The 20,175-nt window shown below is 40.9% G+C and overlaps 1 protein-coding gene across 1 annotated transcript in view; it reads left to right on the forward strand.

Annotated features, from left to right (window-relative positions):
• Window positions 1-3,501: 3,501 nt before the first annotated feature.
• The window catches only part of trpm3 (transient receptor potential cation channel, subfamily M, member 3), a 211,401-nt gene continuing 194,727 nt past the window's right edge, over window positions 3,502-20,175 (forward strand). Inside the window, exon 1 of the mRNA XM_039012744.1 lies at window positions 3,502-3,594. Coding sequence (XP_038868672.1) covers window positions 3,502-3,594 — 93 coding nt within the window. The remainder of the gene's footprint in view (window positions 3,595-20,175) is intronic.

A 20,175-nucleotide genomic window follows, 5' to 3' on the forward strand; every position in this document is an offset into this window, starting at 1 on the left:
CTGTATTTATCGAAGAAATTTTTAAAAAAGGTATAATTTTTGTGAATGATATCATAAATAGGACTGGTGGAGTAATGTCACACATGCAGCTAACACAGACATATGGAAATGTCTGCTCTACCCAAAATTACAACCAATTAATTGCAGCATTACCACAAAAATGGAAGAGGCAAAGTAGAAGGGGAAAAAAGTAAGGAACTTGTATGTCGGCCCTATATTAAAGAACATAAATGATTAAAGAAAAGTGTGATAAATAAAAACATATACCAATTTAATTTAAGGACCAAAAAACTGACAGCTGTGCCATATAAATTGCAAAATAGTTGGGAAGAGATTTTCGATGTACCCATTCCATGGCACATGGTTTATGAATTGATACGCAAAACAACGCCGGATTCAAAACTTCGAATTTTTCAATTTAAATTACTGTACAAAATTCTTGCAACTAATAGAATGTTATATATATGGGGGGTACAATCTTCCCAGCTCTGCAGATTCTGCTGTGAGGAGGCAGAGTCATTAGATCATTTATTTTGGTATTGTCCGTATGTAGCTCGTTTTTGGTCACAGGTCCAGGAATGGCTGAAGAATTGCAACATTTGCGTAGAACTAAGGCTACAGATAGCAATACTGGGGGATTTGAAAAGCAATAGTCAATCAATCAATAATATAATAATTATTTTAGCAAAAATGTTTATTTTTAATTTACAATCCGTGGAAGCTATGAGAATAGGAAGATTCAAATCTTTTGTGAAGCATCACAGCACAGTTGAAAAATATATGTCAAATAAAAATCCGAAATGGATGATGTTGGAAGATAGATGGGAAGGGTTGAGTGGAGCTGAAGGGTGGGACTAATAACAAGATAAACAATGTAGGGCATACGGGATCTGTGAAATGTGTATAGGTGCGGAGCTTTTGTGAAATAGCACAGTTACAAGTGGAAATCAAACTGGATGGACAACAGAAATAGAGGAAGGACTAAGAACAAACAAGAGAGAACTATTATAAAGTAGACTGTGTCTGTAAAATGTGTATAAGATGTATAAATTGAAGGTAAAAACAGAAATGTTTATCAGTTTACTCCAATTGGGGGATCGGTGGTAGGGTTTGCGGGGAATAATAATAAAGGTATATTCTTTAAAAAAGTATGTATGTCTATATAGGTATGTGTATGTATATATGTGTATATGTATGCATACGTGTATGGATATATATATTTACCCCAAAAAATATGGGGGATTGGAAATGATGCAGACAATTACATTGGAAGCAACATTCTTTCCGCAATATTAAGCTGATCCACCCCTAAATTTTTATTTTTATTTTTAAAAAACACTCACATAAAACCACACCCCCAAGCCAACTCACGTTTGGCTTCTGTCATGGCGCCAGCATTTCTTGAGGAGCAAGCCAAAAAACAAGCCCTAATCAGCAGTTGCAGTTCCCCTTTTAATATTTAAGTTTTAACCCTCCAAACTCATGTTCGTTATATAAGTATGCCCATTGAACTTTATCTGGTTTGCCATTCCAAATAAAATAAAAATTCTTGCATGATTTGAAAAATTATTCTCCTGGAGTCAGTAGAACCATGAATAAATATGTAAACTAGATAGACCAAATGATAATTTTGTCTCTGAAATGGGAATGGAGAAATATGATTTGTTTCAGCATCTTATTTACTCTAAACGTGCAATTTTTTTCACCGACATAAAAGTTGACAGTATTTCATTTTCAACCACAGAAAATAGGCCTATGCATCCAAGACTTAACCGAAATACAATCTATCAGAAACATATTGGATTGTTTTCACACATTTTAATTTCCTTAAAACCGGTCAAAATGATTTTGTATGGAAAATCCCCAGGTCTCTAAATGTCCTTGCTCCAGGAGAGAAGCAGACATTAAAAGAGAAAAATATTGTGATGTCAAATTGTTGATGATGCATTCATTCTATGGATTTACGGCTTTATTCTGGTGAACAAGGCTTTATTTAGTATTCTAAAGCATCAATTAATGACAGAAGAGAAACTTTGTGTAGCCTAACATATAGCCTACCAAATGTTGTAAATTATAATCAGAAAAATATCTAAATGATGCGTAAAAACATATTTTGTCCCACACCCCCTGTCAAAAAAAATTATTGATGTAATTGAATGACTGCTTATTGAATCGGTCTGTACCAGTCTGAACTTGTGAAGTTTGCCACTGAGGAGATCATCACATTAGCATCACATTTTTTTTATGAAGGTTTGTATTATTGGCTTATGAGAGTTTTCCCAGCTTGTCCCTGTGGGCAAGGTATTGTTGTGGTTATGGGGTGTAAATCAATAGCATTCACTAGGGAGGGGCTATTAAAGTCTTCTCCCACGTGAAGAGGATGTTGATTAAAGAATGCCTTTGAGCCGTGGTGGAGAAGGTTAGAGAGGAATCAATACCAGAGCAAGGTAAGAGAGTCCTCTAAGTCTTCTCAGAGATAGAAAGAGATAGAGAGAGAGAGAGGTCTACAGTATGGACATTTTTACTCAGTATTTGCTACAACCTATTTTTAGGAGGATTCAATTTGATTTAAAAAAAAGTGCTTGCTTTAGCCATTCTGATGGTTTTACCAACATAGATGATTACTGATATATTCAGTATTGAAATTATACTGATTTGAATGTTCTATTTTTTCCCATATTCTATTAATCTCCATTCCAAATGAAGGGAGGTGTGTCTGTGACACTCACACCTCTCGTTGTATCTTTCTTATACGCCATACCTCTCTCCATCAATGCCCCCTCTCTCTTACTTGCTTTCTATCCTCGCTCTCCTTTCTCTTCTCTAATCTCCTTTTCTCTCTCTCCTTCTATTTCTGCTTGTGCTCAAGCTCTGCTTTCCCTCTTACTCTCTCTTTACCTCATTTTATTTATTTTCTCTCTTTCAATCAGCCTTGTCCATTCTCTTTCTCTATCTCTTTCACTCTCTCTCTCTCTCTATTTTCGTCTTGGAGACGGTGCTGTGCAGCTCCCTGTCACTCTGCTCAGTTTACGTGCTATGCTCTGAGCTGCTGTGCTGTGCTGCGCTCCTCCTCTCCTTTTTGCTTCTCTCGACTCTCCTCTTTCTCCGTCGCCTTCTGTTTGTTCTTTACTCTGTTCTGCTCTGCGAGTTTGGAACGTATGCACCGGGTCGACTGGGATACTGGGATAGTGGGATACTGCATGTGGAGAGAGGGCTGGATGCTTCAGGTGCTCGGAACTCGGCCGTCGGACCCCGTGGATCTGTGGGGTGGGAGGGGAGGGGAGGGGTGGGGGAGAGAGAGAGAGGGGAGGAAGGGTACCCAGGTGAAGGAAGGGCTGACCTGCCGTGGAACAAGGATGAAGGTGGTGGTCTGGTGTTGTGGGTCATGCTCTGTCGGGATCTGAGTTGTTCTATTTGGCTGGAGACCCCGTTGCTTTGCCCCCCTGGAGGGGCTCTATTCCTGGAAAAGCCGGGAAAAGCCAGGCGGGAGGAGCGGGAACCATGAACCAGCAGCTGGATCCTCCGCGGCCAATCAACTGGACCATCAGGAAATTGTGCGCCGCAGCCTTCCTACCATCCGTACGCCTGCTCAAGGTATGAGTACCAGAGGGGGCTGGGGAGTGGAGGAGGAGGAGAAGTGGAGTAGGAGAGAAGGTTGTGTAGGAGGAGAGGGACGATGAATGTAGGGGGTGGGTGGTGGTGGGGGGGGGGGGGGGGGGGGGTGTAAGTGGGGGAGTTTGAGATTGACATAAGAGGGTGGTTAAGAAAAACCTAAAAGTACATTTACACAGGAATATGCTTCTCCCAGATCTGTTTGTTCTGTCTTACCTACTCCTATTTGGTTATTGGCAAGACAACCCAAACAGACCAGGCTGGGACGAGGCTGACACAGGAGGAGGTTGCGAGGAAGAAAGGCCATTATACTGTGTACAATGACTGTTTGGTGAAGATATCTGAGCAATAAGGTTCAAATAGTGTTATATCCAATCTACAGCGGCCTGTTTTCTGTTTGGCATTTTTTGCTACAGTGTTAGGAGCTAGTAACACAAGCATTTTTCTGCACCCGCTATATCTTCCAAACTGTGTACACGACCAATAAACTTTTATTTGATTTGTTTGATGTGATTAGATGTGTGATTCATTCTTGATGTGCCTTTCTTGAGGTTTTGCTTAGCTGGGTGAAAGTGACCACGCTGTAACAAATGTTCTCTGGTGGTGGGTGCCGTTTATGATTAGGGAGGACGATTATTATTTTAAACAATTATGATCATGGCCTTATTTCTATTACAGCATATTGGAGCTCAATATAATGAAATCACCCACACATACAGTTCACTTTCACAGCATCATCACATCTACTGCTCTCCTCCTCTGATATTTTCACTTCAGTGCACAACACAACAACTGTCTGGGAACAGGCGAAAAAACATATAACTAGAACTAACCAATGATGTACTGTATATAAAGCCTGGATGACTGACATGGGGCGTTGTATTGAAGCCACCTCCCAGCCATCTTGGTACTCATCCTCCATTGGAAAAACAGATTTTGGAAGCTATATAAATGCATTTATTAATGTGTACATTCATTTGACACATTTATTCTGATACAGACACCTTAATGCATACTTTTAAATTATATTATGGTAGCTAAAAATAAGTATATTTTTTGAGAATACTAATGTTACTGTCCACACTAAAACAAAAAAGTACTTAAATACATGTCATTTTGTCAGTTAAACATTTAATTGAAATACTGTCGAATTCCATTCATTCCTATGGAGGACTGCTCCTACTGGGGAGTACCAATATGGCTGACTGGTGGCTTCAAAGCCTCTCAATCGCCAAAACATAGCATCAGCAATCCAGGTTTTGTAAACATCATTGGAACTAACCCACAATGCAATCCATGTGTATAGCGGTTTAATAGTTACCCGGTGGCAATAATTTAATTAAACTGAAAGCTTGCCTTGACTTGCTTCAAAGCTGGGACCGAGAGACTGAAAAACAGCTTCTATCTCAAGGCCATCAGACTGTTAAACAGCCATCACTAACATTGAGTGGCTGCTGCCAACATACTGACTCATCTCTAGCCACTTTAATAATTAGAAATTGGATGTAATAAATGTATCACTAGCCACTTTAAGCAATGCCACTTTATATAATGTTTACATACCCTACATTACTCATCTCATATGTATATACTGTACTCTATACCATCTACTGCATCTTGCCTATGCCGTTTGGCCATCGCTCATCCATATATTTTTATGTACATATTCTTATTCATTCCTTTACATTTAACATTTACATTTAAGTCATTTAGCAGAAGCTCTTATCCAGAGCGACTTACAAGTACATACATTCATACTTTTTTTGTACTGGCCCCCCGTGGGAATCGAACCCACAACCCTGGCGTTGCAAGCTCCATGCTCTACCAACTGAGCTACACGGGACCTTTACACGTGTGTGTATAAGGTAGTTGTTGTGAAATTGTTAGATTACTTGTTAGATATTACTGCATGGTCGGAACAAGAAGCACAAGCATTTTGCTACACTCGCATTAACATCTGCTAACCATGTGCATGTGACAAATAAAATTTGATTTGATTTTGATTTGACTTGGAAGAGTTGAAGTATTGGATTGCCTTAACCAGCTAGCTAACATAAATAGTATGCTTCTCTGTTTGAGTCAGGTTGTTGAGTAGGCTAAATTAGCTGCATTAGCTAGCTAAGTAAGTGAAAGTGAAGTTCTCACTCTGCTGCTTCTCCTTAATTTTTTTAGAAATTAATTTGTTAAAAACTGCTCAACTATTGTCTTTCTCTGTTTGAGTCAACTACTCACCACATATAATGCACTGCAGTGCTAGCTGGCTCTAACTTATGCTTTTAGTACTAGATCCATTCTCTGATCCTTTGATTGGATGGACAACATGTCAGTTCATGCTGCAAGAGCTCTGATAGGTTGGAGGACATCCTCCGGAAGTTGTCATAATTACTGTGTAAGTCTATGGAAGGGGTTGAGAATCATGAGCCTTCTAGGTTTTGTATTGAAGTCAATGTACACCGAGGAGGACGGAAGCTAGCTGTCCTCCGGCTACACCATGGTGCTACCCTACAGAGTGCTGTTGAGGCTACTGTAAACCTTCATTGCAAAACAATGTGTTTTTAATGTTTCACTATTTTTATAGTGAATGTCTCTCCTCTTCCTCCTCCTCTGAGGAGCCTCCACTGGTTTGGTTGTGTGCCTGTGTTCACTGTATTTGCACATTGTATGAGAGGGAGTGTTAAATGTGATTAACATATGAGGCAATTTATTGGCTGTCACAAGATATTTATAGACCTGGTAATAAACTGTCATTGTTCATTGCCTGGTGTGAACATGTTAAAGGCTGTTTATAACCATGCGTTTTGATACACATTATTATAGAGCTCTTGTCTGTGTTCTCCCCAGTCTTCTTTTGATCTCTCAGCATCAAAGTCTCATAGCAAGTGCATAGCAAGTGCAGCTGTATCTCTATGATGTTAAACCAGGCCTGTTGAATGTGTGTGTGTACGTGTTTGTATTTGCATGTGTATAGCTCAGTCAAATGAATTCTATTGTAATCACTGATGGGGTCTGTGTGCATGAGTGTATAAGGCATTAACAGAGAGATGGGAAATGTGTGTGTATTGATGTGAGTGGCTTTCTAATGCCTGATGGGTCTAGATAGTGTGTCTGGTCCATCTCAGGAGATGTCAGAATAGCAGTGTAAGTTCAGCCTAATAGACCTATCGTTAAAATGTGTGCACATTTCTGCACCTCAAGCCCTTTCCCAGTCTCCCGTGAATTTGACCTAATTACCTGGCTACCGTGTAAAGCATTGTCTAGTGTGTGTGTGTTTGCGTTTGTGTGGCTGTTATGTAAAAGGTACAATCACTGAAAACACACCCATATTCGCATTTGCTCGACATACTGAAATAAATACATCTTACCATATTGCTCCACTCCTTTTTACGAGACAAACATAACATTTGGTGTATCATTGTACTGCATGAAATACCTAATTCTGCAGGAGTTAATTTCATATTAGGATACATGTGAGATGTTACAGGCCTGATTGTGTTTATATTTCAGTTAGTACTCCATTTAACCCATCTCAAGTTCAAAGGTATGGTTTTAGCCCTCTCATTTCAGTTCTCCCATTTGATGGCAAAGTAAACATGTTATAATGTGACGTATTAGTGTCTCACAATATCAGAATCTTTTACAATAAACAAGTCATTCACAATAATATTCAAAGTAGGCATAGTAAGAGAGACATTAGTCTTTCACAGTGTCAAATATTTAGGCATAGTCATAAACTCAGTTTATACTGCACAATTAAATAATAGCCATACATACAGTAATGGCAGTGTAGTACAATACATGGAATACTTGTACAGTTGTGCAATAAGAGGCAACAGAGTCATCTTGTGACAAGAACATGGAGAGAGTAGATACTTTATTGTCAATCGGTTAGAAAGGAAATGTGTCTTCTTCTTTTCCCAACACCCTGCAGTGCAGCAACACCTGGTGGAGAGCAATTCTGAGGGGGTTAAGTGCCTTGCTCAAGGACACAATGTCAGGAGATGGTACATGGGAGCCTTCCAGCTGCCATACATTGTTACATCCTGGGCATGAACCATTGTAGTCATGGCACCGCACTCATTCATTGCTCCTGTAGTAGCTTAGCTTAGCAGTGTTTCCTGATCCTGGTCCTAGGGACCCAAAGGGGTGCACATTTTTGGTGTTGCCTTAGCACTACACATCTGATTCAAATCAAAGCTTGATACGTTGATCATTTGAATCAACTGTGTAGTGTTCGGACAAAAATAAGAATGTGCACCCCTTTAGTTTCCCACGACCAGGATTGAGAAACAGAGGCTGGAGAGGCAGACCAGCAGCTGGAAGGTTGCTGGTTTAAGCCCCGGGCCGGGCAACACAAACATGGGAATGCAACTGAACTGGCAGCTGCAGGGCTGTTGGTCATTGATCCCATGTACCATCTCCTGCCTTTGTACCCTTGAGCAAGGCACCTAACCCCCCACAATTGCTCTCCATCAGGGGGCTCTGCACTGCTACTCAACCTGTGTCAACGTGTGTGTGTTTGTTGGTGTTGGGAAAGGGAGAATACACATTTTCCATTCTAACCAATGGATTCTAAAGTTGTATTAAATTCCTCTTTGGAGTCACCCATGTCTTTATCCAGCAATATTGTCCATCTAGAGAGGGATAGACAGCTCTGACAACACAAACTGGCTCCCCATGTAGTCTACTCCATCGAGCATTATTGACTGAAAAAAGGACAACACATTAGACTCCTCTCCACAGGCATTTGTTGAAGTATATTAGCACAATATTGATTGGAGACATTTCACTTTGATTATAACCCACCCCAATGGGCATACGACGTGATAAAGACATATTTTACTGGTTGAAATCTGGTCAGGATGTCTTATAACCAGGTCACAACCAGATTTAGTCGTCTTTTTCCTGACGTCTTTTTGATTTCATGAAAAATACATCTTATTTTGGTTGATATCTATTTTTGGTTGAAATCTGATTGAACTACTGACCAGTTATCTAAATGCTACTAAATGAATAGACTCCAATCTATATAAACATGTGCTTAGTGTTTGTGGGCCATGCACCCATTGCATATAAGACACTAGAACCATTACCATTATACACATTTGAGTAATGTTCTTTTTTAGCAGGGACTTGGGGGAGACTTGGGGGACTCAGCATGGACTCGGACTCTGGGGGCTTCATGTGGGCCGTGCTTTTCAGAGACAGGCAGAATCATATTTCTCTGAGCTCTGGCTAATGGTACTCGGGCATAATCAACTTCAACCTATCCAGCCCAAATTTTTTTTTTCAGGAGTAGGGCCATTTGAGGTTTTTATGTTCGCAGGCATTCCCGTGATTGTACGAACTGGCGCGGCAGGTTCCAGAATCTCCAGCGTAGCGCTCCGGGGGAGGTAAGCGGGGTTCTCGGGACACTGGGGTAAGCTGGGAAGAAAAGCTGCTGGTGGCGGGGTTGCTGAGAGTCTGATTACTGGTGTAGCCCGTTGCCTAGTAGGGAATCTGCGGAATTTCTCCAGCAATGTATCAAATGCCTGGTCATGGCGTTCTGACATGGTATGGAGTCCCTCCATAAGGCATTGCAGTAACTCCTCATCTCTTCCAATGGTGGCTCCTTGCTGGGAGTCTTGAGAAAAGGAAGACTTGAGAAAAAGGAAGACGGGAAAGCACGCTGGTAAGACCTGACAAGACAAGACGAACTGGCAACAGACAAACAGAGAACACAGGTATAAATGCACCGGGGATAATGGGGAAGATGGGCGACACCTGTAGGGGTGCATGCTCAGTGCATTGCTTGGGCATTCCATATAGCACATGAGACAACTACACCACCACACAACAATACCACCACTTGGAAACAACAAAAGCCTCTCAATTGAAAAGATTTGACTGCTAAGTTTTCTTAATTAGGGAAGAGTGAAATATAACAAAACCGTTTGAAATAGAAACACCAGATTTTTTGCCGGGTTTTTAAAATAATTTTCATTAATTATGAAATTCTAAAAAAGGTGACCGACCGCCTCGATTCGGTCTTATGTAGCAAAATTTGAAATTGTGTTTTTTACATTGGATAAAAGTAGAGACTGAGAGCTATATGGTATATCATACACTGTAGTTGAGGAACAATGGGAAAGTAATTCTGCTTTGAAAGTTGATAAACCTGTAACCCAACTTTTGAGAAAATGGCCCTTGAATGTTCTGGTACAACTGCTGGAGAGCTATTCTTTGTCTACACCCATTCAGCATCGTTCACACCCTCTTAAGCCTTTCCCCCATCCATCTCTTTAAGGAATCATATGTGAGGACATGTGGTAAACACGAGCTATAAGAAAATCTAAGTTATTTGTCACATGCACAGGATATAGAAGGTGTAAACGGTACAGTGAAGTGGTTACTTGCATAGTAACAATATCAAAAACAGAAAGTGTCCAGATCAAATTTAATCAATATCTTATCATTATTAAATGACCCTGACACACTTGTCTAAATTGATGGGTCACGTGAAGGAAATGCTATAACACCCCACATCTAGCTAAGTGGATGGGTAAATATTGTCCAGACATGAAATACAGTATCAAATCAAATCAAATTTAATTTGTCACAAGCGCCAAATACAACAGGTGTAGTAGACCTTACAGTGAAATGCTTACTTACAAGCCCTTAGCCAGCAATGCAGTTTTAAGAAAATACCCCCCAAAAAGTAAGAGATAAGAATAACAAATAATTAAAGAGCAGCAGTAAATAACAATAGCGGGGCTATATACAGGGGGTACTGGTACAGAATCAATGTGCAAGGGCACAAGTGTCGAGGTAATTGAGGTAATATGTACATGTAGGTAGAGTTATTAAAGTGACTATGCATAGATATAACAGATAGTAGCAGCAGCGTTCCAGAAGGGGTGGGGGAATGCATATAGTCTTGGTAGCCATTTGATTAGCTGTTCAGGAGTCTTATGGCTTGGGGGTAGAAGCTATTTAGGAGCCTCTTGGACCTAGACTTTGGTACCGCTTGCCGTGCGGTAGCAGAGAGAACAGTCTGACTAGTGTGGCTGGAGTCTGACAATTTTTAGGGCCTTCCTCTGACCCCACCTGATGTAGAGGTATTGGATGGCAGTGCCTTGCAGTCGGAGGCCGAGCAGTTGCCATACCATGCAGTGATGCAACCAGTCAGGATGCTCTCGATGGTGCAGCTGTAAAACCTTTTGAGGATCTGAGGACCCATGCCAAATCTTTTCAGTCTCCTGAGGGGGAATAGGTTTGTCGTGCCCTCTTCACGACTGTCTTGGTGTGCTTGGACCATGTTAGTTTGTTGGTGATGTGGACGCCAAGGAAGTTGAAGCTCTCAACCTGCTCCACTACAGCCCCGTCGATGAGAATGGGGGTGAGCTCGGTCCTTTTCCTGTAGTCCACAATCATCTCCTTTGTCTTGATCACATTGAGTGAGAGGTTGTTGTCCTTGCACCACACATTCAGGTCTCTGACCTCCTTATAGGCTGTCTCATCGTTGTCGGTGGTCAGGCCTACCACTGTTGTGTCATCAGCAAACTTAATGATGGCGTTGGTGTCGTGCCAGGCTGTGCAGTCATGAGTGAACAGGGAGTACAGGAGGGGACTGAGCACGCACCCCTGAGGGGCCCCCGTGTTGAAGATTAGCGTGGCGGATGTGAGTAAGGGTGTTACCTACCCTTACCACCTGGGGGCGTCCCGTCAGGAAGTCCAGGATCCAGTTGCAGAGGGAGGTGTTTAGTCTCAGGGTCCTGTCTCAGAGCTTTGAGGGCACTATGGTGTTGAACGCTGAGCTGTAGTCAATGAATAGCATTCTCACATAGGTGTTCCTTTTGTCCAGGTGTGAGTGAAAGAGCAGTGAGATTGAGATTGCACCATCTGTGGATCTGTTGGTGCGGTATGCAAATTAGAGTGGGTCTAGGGTTTCTGGGATAATGGTGTTGATGTGAGCCATGACCAGCCTTTTAAAGAATTTCAAGTCTACAGATGTGAGTGCTACGGGTCGGTAGTCATTTAGGCAGGTTACCTTAGTGTTCTTGGGCACAGGGACTATAGTGGTCTGCTTGAAACATGTTGGTATTACAGACTCAGACAGGGAGAGGTTGAAAATGTCAGTGAAGACACATGCTCGGAGTACACGTCCTGGGTATCACTAAGCTAAGGACCCTGTGACTGAACACCTCCAGTGCTTAATTTGAGCCGAACAGGATCTGGCACCTTTCAATTATGGACGGTTTCCTTCCGGAACCCATTTGCCAGGATCCGGTACCTCTCTTGGCATGAAACAGCATTTTCACTGTTTGCAATGTAAAAATGATAATAAAATCAATGAGTTAATTTAAGTTGTCTCTTCTGTAATACTCCTTCCCCTAAAAAATGTAATGTGAAAATGTGCCAGATATTCTAAGAATTGATTTGTGTTGGCCCGACTCTGGTTTATGGTTTGCGCAACATTGTAGCCTGTATAAACCAACACGTGGCCATTGCTGTGGTTAGAGAAAGAAATGTGCCTGTATCTCTTACAGAACTAGAATGAGATTCACTTTCTATGATCTCTCTCTGCTCTGATAGACATGAGCCTGCAACTCTCATCTCTCCGGCGTTGCACTTCACCCTTTATTTCCTTATAGAGTCATAGCCATGGGAAGGGTGCTGGAGGTACCGCAGCACCCTGATAAATTGAAATACATTTGCTAAAGTTATAGATTTACTTCTGTCTTTTCAGACAGTAATGAAATAATTCAGAATACTACACCAGGACTATTCCTATAATTTAGCCATAGAGGATCAATAGCCTATATATAAAATAAAATAAATGCCTAGCTGTGGATTGTGTATCCCAATCAGTCTGGAACCTGTGGCAAATCTGTCAGTTAACAACATACAGCCAAACCTTTCACAATATTTCAAATACAATTGCGGGAAAACACAGGTTGGAAAGCAAATGGATTCTGCTGAAAAGAGATGACTAATTTGGCTGTAGGCTATCAAATTATGTTATCAACTTCCAAATAGGCCTGTTGAGCGAACAGCATTCTTTTACAAAGTAAAATTGGAAACTGTAAAGATTTTTTTAGGACTATTTCCTCCTCATATTGTACAATATGTGTCTCCACACACCTAGGCTATTGATGGATTCAAGACAAGGTCGTTTTCATTGATCTCAGTTTGTCAGTGTCAAAGTAGGCAGTCATTTCGATTATTTGTGAGGTATTAAAAAAAGATTACGCTAAAAAGTCTTCAGTCATCTAAAATGATGTTGAATTGCGTGAAATGCATTTAGAAAAGGACACATTTTCCCCAGACCCTAGGCATAAAAAAAAAAAATCACCACATGTGCGTCTTCAAGTGATTCTACACTAATGCTCTATGCCAGCACATAAAAGCTATGATATGCATGCAATGCTTTATTATAAAGGTGATTATTTTTTTCATATGTTCCGGTACCTCAAAGGGGCCGAGGTCACCCCCCTCTCGAATTCACTTTTTGTTCCAGCACCTCCCAATTTACAAATTAAGCACTGAACAGCTCCCTCTGCAACTGGATCCTGGACTTCCTGACGATACGTCCCCAGGTGGTGATGGTAGGCAACAAAACATCCACCACACTGAACCTCAACAAGGGGGCCCTCAGGGGCGTGTGCTTAGTCCCCTCCTGTACTCCCTGTTCACTAACGACTGCGTGGCTGTGCACGACTCCAACACCATCATTAAGTTTGCCGACGACACGACAGTGGTAGTCCTGATCACAGACGACAATGGTAGGTAGGAGGTCAGAGACCTGGCAGTGTGGTGCCATTACAACAGCATCTCCTTCAACCCCAGCAACCCCAGCAAGACAAAGGTCTGATCGTGGACTACAGAAAACAGAGGCCCTAGCACGCCCCCATTCACATCGACGGGGCTGTAGTGGAGCGGGTCGAGAGCTTCAAGTTCCTTGCTGTCCACATCACTAAGGATCATCACTAAGGTGTTTATGTATCTTTGGCTTGGTTGATCACTAGCCCGTGGTCCCAGAAGTAATCGCCTCCTATCCTGACTCTCTTATGCACTCTACACAAACACACACACAGACACACACACACACACACACACACAATACAGGCTTCCCTGTATTTCAAAATGAGTTGAGCTGGCTGCTTGATGACAGTAAAAGGTTTTTGGTTAGGTGCACTTAGAATAATTGACTGATTTCATCATGCTAAGTGCTACCTTCTTCCTGTGTGCTTAGAATGTGTAGTGAGACACTTCCATCTGGGTGTAAGTAGTTGTGAATGTATGCCTCTGCATGTGTGTGTGTGTGTGTGTCTTCTAAGGTGTGTTTATTCTTAAATATTTAAATGTTGTTGGTATTCTACATGCCTGTTAGTTTGTGCGTTCATTGTGGGGTAATTGATAGATGTCCAATTGACCAAAGGTGAATCAATACATACATTTCTCAATACACTTCTGTTTGATGATGTGTCTATGTTTATGGGGTATTTTACACTCAAGGCTGTTAGAGTAATGAAGATGTAAATTAGGAGAAGTAAGAGAATACGTAAGTACATTTCCACTTGTTCAGACTTTTGGCTTGTGCCAAACGGGTTTGCTCTGGGTTATAAAACACCAAGAGTGAAGCCAAGCTATATTGTGAATCTAGTCCCAGATTAAGAGTATACTGTGGTCTAATGAGACGAAGCCACTAACTGCTTTGTAAGGAGTATTACCGTTGTAGAATGTGCCCATATAAAAAAATATATACATTTCAATATATTTAACATCACCTAAAATGTACACTACATGACAAAAGGGACACCTTCTTGTCGAATATATAATTCTAAAATCATGGGTATTAATATGGAGTTGGTCCCCCCTCTGCTACTATAACAGCCTCCACTCTTCTGGGAAGGCCTCCACTAGATGTTGGAACATTGGCGCATTAGTGAGGTCGGGCACTGATGTTGGGCGATGAGGCCTGGCTCGCAGTCGGCGTTCCAATTCATCCCTAAGGTGTTCAATGGGGTTTAGGAGGTCAAGGATTCTGTGCAGGTCAGTCAAGTTCTTCCACACCAACCTCGATAAACCATTTCTGTATGGACTTTGATTTGTGCACGGGGGGCATTGTCATGCTGAAACAGGAAAGGGCCTTCCCCAAACTGTTGCCACAAAGTTGGAAGGACAGAATCATCTAGAATGTCATTGTATACTGTAGCATTAAGATTCCCTTTTGTTGGAACTAACGTGCCTAGCCCGAACCGTGAAAAACAGCCCCAGACCATTATTCCTCCTCCACCAGACTTTACAGTTGGCACTATGCATTCGGGCAGATAGCGTTCTCCAAACCCAGATTTGTCCGTCGGACTGCCAGATGGGAAAGCGTGATTCATCACTCCAGGGAACGCTTTTCCACTGCTCCAGAATCCAATGGCGGCGAGCTTTACACCACTCCAGCCAACAGTTGGCATTGCGCATGGTGATCTAAGGCTTGTATGCGGCTGCTCGGCCATGGAAACCAATTTAATGAAGCTCCCAATAAACAGTTATTTTGCTGACGTTGCTTCCAGAGGCCGTTTGGAACTCGATAGTGAGTGTTGCAACTGAGGACAGCACACGGTAGTCCCATTCTGTGAGCTTGTGTGGCCTACCACTTCGCGACTGAGCCATTGTTGCTCTTAGATGTTTCTGCTTCACTATAACAACACTTACAGTTGACCGGGGCAGCTCTAGCAGGGCAACATTTTGATGAACTGACTTGTTGGAAAGGTTGAAAGTCACTCTGCTTTGAAAGTTGATAAACCTGTAACCCCACTTTTGAGAAAATGGCCCTTGAATGTTCTGGTACAACTGCTGGAGAGCTATTCTTTGTCTACACCCATTCAGCATCGTTCACACCCTCTTAAGCCTTTGCCCCATCCATCTCTTTAAGGAATCATATGTGAGGACATGTGGTAAATGTTGAAAGTCACTGAGCTCTTCAGTAAGGCCATTCTACTGCCAATGTTTGACTATGGAGATTACATGGCTGTGTGCTCGATTTTATACACCTGTCAGCAACGGTGTGGCTGAAATAGCCGAATCCACTAATTTGAAGGGGTGTTCCATACTTTTGTATATATAGTGTATTTCAAATACATGTACATACATGTGCATCTTTGCTAAAATGCATGTAAATGCATGACAATTTTCCCTGAAATGCATGACTATGCATAGTCTACATGGTGGCCAAAGTGGTCCCTAATTTGGCTTCTTAAATTACTCTTTACCTATTGATCAGTACAAATATATTTTAAAAAGCACTAGGCTGTTTTTATATATTTTTTGATTAAAGTTTTTATTGAGTTGAACAAAAACTATACATCGTACAACATTCCACAATATGTCAAAGGGTAGGTATCGGTCTTGTGCTTCCAATGAGTTAGTGGTGTTATGGTGCGTTTGTAAACCAAATGGGAAGTGGGAATTTTCCAACTGGTAATTACTAGTTAAATCAAACACGAATCTCCTTGTGACAGGGGGAATGGAAGCTTGTTGTGTGCAACAGGGATAGGCAATTGAATGCATGATTCACAAACCAATTTAAATTGTTATAACATTTCTAGCCTGTCTATCTATGGGTAAAAGTGTTTCCATGTTATGCTCGACCCGCTAAGTTTCACCACAAAACACCTGAAAATGGTTAAAAAGAGCAGAACCACCTCACCTGATTTGACACTATAATTTGATGATTAGATTGTATTAAAATAAGAGTTCAGTTCACGTAACAGAGTTGACCTTAAAAAATCTGAAATAACTTTGACAAAGCATCAAAAATAACTAGGGCTTTACAATGATGGTGAAAACTTTGAGTATTTTGGGGGGTTAGTGAGCTTTATATAAGTCACAGAGGGTGCACGGAAAGACATGTCAAAATGCAAGTCTTTATTCACATTGAAAATCAGAGTTATTGAATTCGACATGTGGTCTATATCAATTACCTCAACTAACTGGTGCCCCTGCACATTGACTCTGTACCAGTACCCCTGTATATAGCCTAGCTTGTTAATTTTTTTGCTGCTGTTTATTTGATACTTTTATTTTCTATTTTCAATTTTTTACTTAAAACTTCTTCTCAATAGGGGGTGCTGTTTGCACTTTGTAATAATTTCGTTCCCAAATTAAACTGCCTCGTACTCAATTCTTGCTCGTACAATATGCATATTATTATTACTATTGGATAGAAAACACTCTCTAGTTTCTAAAACCGTTTGAATTATATCTGTGAGTGAAACAGAACTGGACTTAGAGCAATTTTCCTATGTGGATGTGAGAATGCAGAATTCTGCAAGCTGTTCCCAGATCAGTTTATTAATTTGCCTGTCTTCTATTGGTTGAGATGCACTGCATACGCCTTCCCCTGGATGTCAGCGAATAGTGAGACTTGAAATGGAGTCTCTAGGCAGATCTGAAAGGTTATAAATGGCTTGGGAAGGAAAGGTCCGGTCTTTGCCCTCTTCGCTCTGACGCAGGAAGGACCTTGGCATATCGTACTAGAAGCTCCGGTTATAGCTCTTAGATATATCCGGCTGTGTTTTTATTCGATATAGGCGTTAAAGACATCATAATGTTGTTATTTTAAACCGAGTTATATCAGTTTATGTCAGTATATTGCGATTTTCGGGTATTTATTTGTGTGGCGTTCTAGGGAGTTGGGTATCTCTGGCTCACATGGCTAATGTTTACTGCTAATTGCAACGTTGAAGACTATATTCTACAACCGAGCAACGATTCTTTTGGACAAAGGACAACTTTCCCAAGATTCTGATGCAAGCACATCAAAAAGTAAGAACTATTTATGCTGTTAATTCGTTGTTCTGTTGAAAAATGTAAAATGCATATTCCGCCATTAATTTCCGTGCGGTCTCGCTTTAACGCACGCTGTATGTCGTAGTAAAGTTCATTTTAAAAATGTGACACAGCGATTGCATTAAGAACTAATGTATCTTTCATTTGCTGTCCAACCTGTATTTTTTAGTCAAGTTTATGATTAGTTATCGATTAGAATAGGTGCCTCTCCCAAGATTTCTCCTGACATTTTCTTTGCAGCTTGGGTACTTTTCTCATTGTATAACCACGATTTGTGCCGCTAAATATGCACATTTTCGAACAAACTCTATATGTATTGTGTAATATGATGTTATAGGACTGTCATCTGAAGAATTCTGAGCAGGTCAGTGAAAAAATTAATATCTTTTGCTGGGTTATACGTTATCGCTATTTTTGGCTTGAATCAATGCTGTTGTGTGGTTTGCTATTGTGGTAAGCTAATATAATGCTATATTGTGTTTTCGCTGTAAAACACTTAAAAAATCTGAAATATTGGCTGGATTCACAAGATGTTTGTCTTTCATTTGCTGTACGCTGTGTATTTTTCAGAAATGTTTTATGATGAGTATTTAGGTAATTCACGTTGCTCTCTGTAGTTATTCTAGTCGCTTTGGTGAGAGTTGTGATGGTGGCTGCAATGGTAAACTATGATTTATACCTGAAATATGCACATTTTTCTAACAAAACATATGCTATACAATAAATATGTTATCAGACTGTCATCTGATGAAGTTGTTTCTTGGTTAGTGGCTATTTATATCTTTATTTGGTCGAATTTGTGATAGCTACCTATGCAGGAAAAAAATGGTGGAGTAAAAAAAGTGGTGTCTTTTGCTAACGTGGTTAGCTAATAGATTTACATATTGTGTCTTCCCTGTAAAACATTTTAAAAATCAGAAATTATGGCTGGATTCACAAGATGTGTATCTTTCATCTGGTGTCTTGGACTTGTGATTTAATGATATTTAGATGCTAGTATTTACTTGTGACGCTATGCTAGGCTATGCTAGTCAGCTTTTTTACTGATGGGGGTGCTCCCGGATCCGGGATTGGGAGGAATTAGAGGTTAACACTTATTTATTGTTTCTAAACTTCTTAAAGCATTGTTGGTTAAGGGCTTGTAAGTAAGTATTTCACTGTAAGGTGAAAACCTGTTGTATTCGGCGTATGTGACAAATACAATTTGAATGACGGAATAGCCCGGGTACTCTACGACAGGCTGGCCTGATGGAATCAATGTTAATGATTGAGGGTTCTTTGATAAGCTCAGTATGAAACAGTTAAGACAGGGACAAGTTAATGTCATTATCTGACTAGACTCAAATTAAAAGGCTGGAAACAAAAAGGGAAATGCTGGCTACGTCTGCTAGATGGCTCCGCTTCTTGATGCAGTTTAACACTGTTGCTCAACTGTGGGGGTAAGAGCTCGACTCCACGTACAGAGCATCATGCATCAATCATTCTAGGTGCCAGAAAGTTTTTTTTCAGTGACGTGACTCTCTCTCTCTCTCTCTCTCTCTCTCTCTCTCTGAGATTAAACAAGCAAAACTCGCTAATAACATCACCATTGACATTCAGTACCAGTCAAAAGTTTGGACACACCTACTCATGACCCAATACACCTCCAGGCGATGTAAGAACTATTTGACCAAGAAGGAGAGTGATGACCTGGCCTCCACAATCACCTGACATCAACTCAATTGAGATGGTTTTGGATGAGTTGGACCGCAGAGTGAAGGAAAAGCAGACAATACGTGTTTAGCGTATGTGGGAACTCCTACAATGTAGAAAATAGTAAAATAAAGAAAAACCCTTGAATGATTAGACTGGTACTGGTACTGTAGGTCTTTGTGACAAATGTCTTTGTACCTGTACATATCTATCACATTCGGTCCATTCTGATTGCTAATGATATGAGAATGTTTCACCATGGCATCTATGGAGATCTTCTATACGGTTTCTGTCCTCACTAGTGTATTCAGGTTAGACCTTTTCAGACATTTTGACATAGACAAGTGTCAAACACTGAATTAGAATTCTAATGATATCTAGGATTCTAACTTTACGGTGTCCAGTCTGCCTGAGTCGTGTGCATCTTTTCATAGTGATCCAACGGAAACAGATTTTTTCAGTTGTCATTGCTCAACTCAGACAGTGTTTTAGTCTAACGCTTCGGCTCAGAGATAGTTTTTTCATCAGTTTTTCTCTGAATGAAACTCTTTTTGGGGAACCAATACCCTGGCTTTGTTTGGTCCCAAGCTTGTAGAATACCTGAATCACTTGCTCTGAATAGGAGTTGGGTTTTTGGTTTTTGGTTTGGCTTTTGGTTTTCCATTTTACTCCCTCTTGCTGTTTCTCTGACTCTCTCTAAAATGTGTTTTATCTCTCTTTCTCACCACTCCAGCAAAGCATATTGTCTTTGTAGTGATGGTTTCTCTCAGGTCATTAGCATTAGCATCTCAGGTCATTAGCATCTTAAATCACTGGAGAGCAGTGTGCTGCTTCCATATATTTCCCAAAGCCAACACACGCTCCCAGCACACAAGAACACACACACACGCGCACACAAACTCTGAAGTCAGTTATCTGCTTCGTTCTGTAGAGAGTATTGTTTTGTTGTTTTTGTGTACACATGTTTAGCGTAGCTCTCTGGAGCCGGGAGATAATAACCCAGTAATATAAGTGGATCAGTCCCTCAAAATGGACTTAATGGTTAAG

The sequence above is a fragment of the Salvelinus namaycush genome, chromosome 18 (genome assembly GCF_016432855.1).
Source record: "Salvelinus namaycush isolate Seneca chromosome 18, SaNama_1.0, whole genome shotgun sequence".
Lineage (NCBI taxonomy): Eukaryota > Metazoa > Chordata > Actinopteri > Salmoniformes > Salmonidae > Salvelinus > Salvelinus namaycush.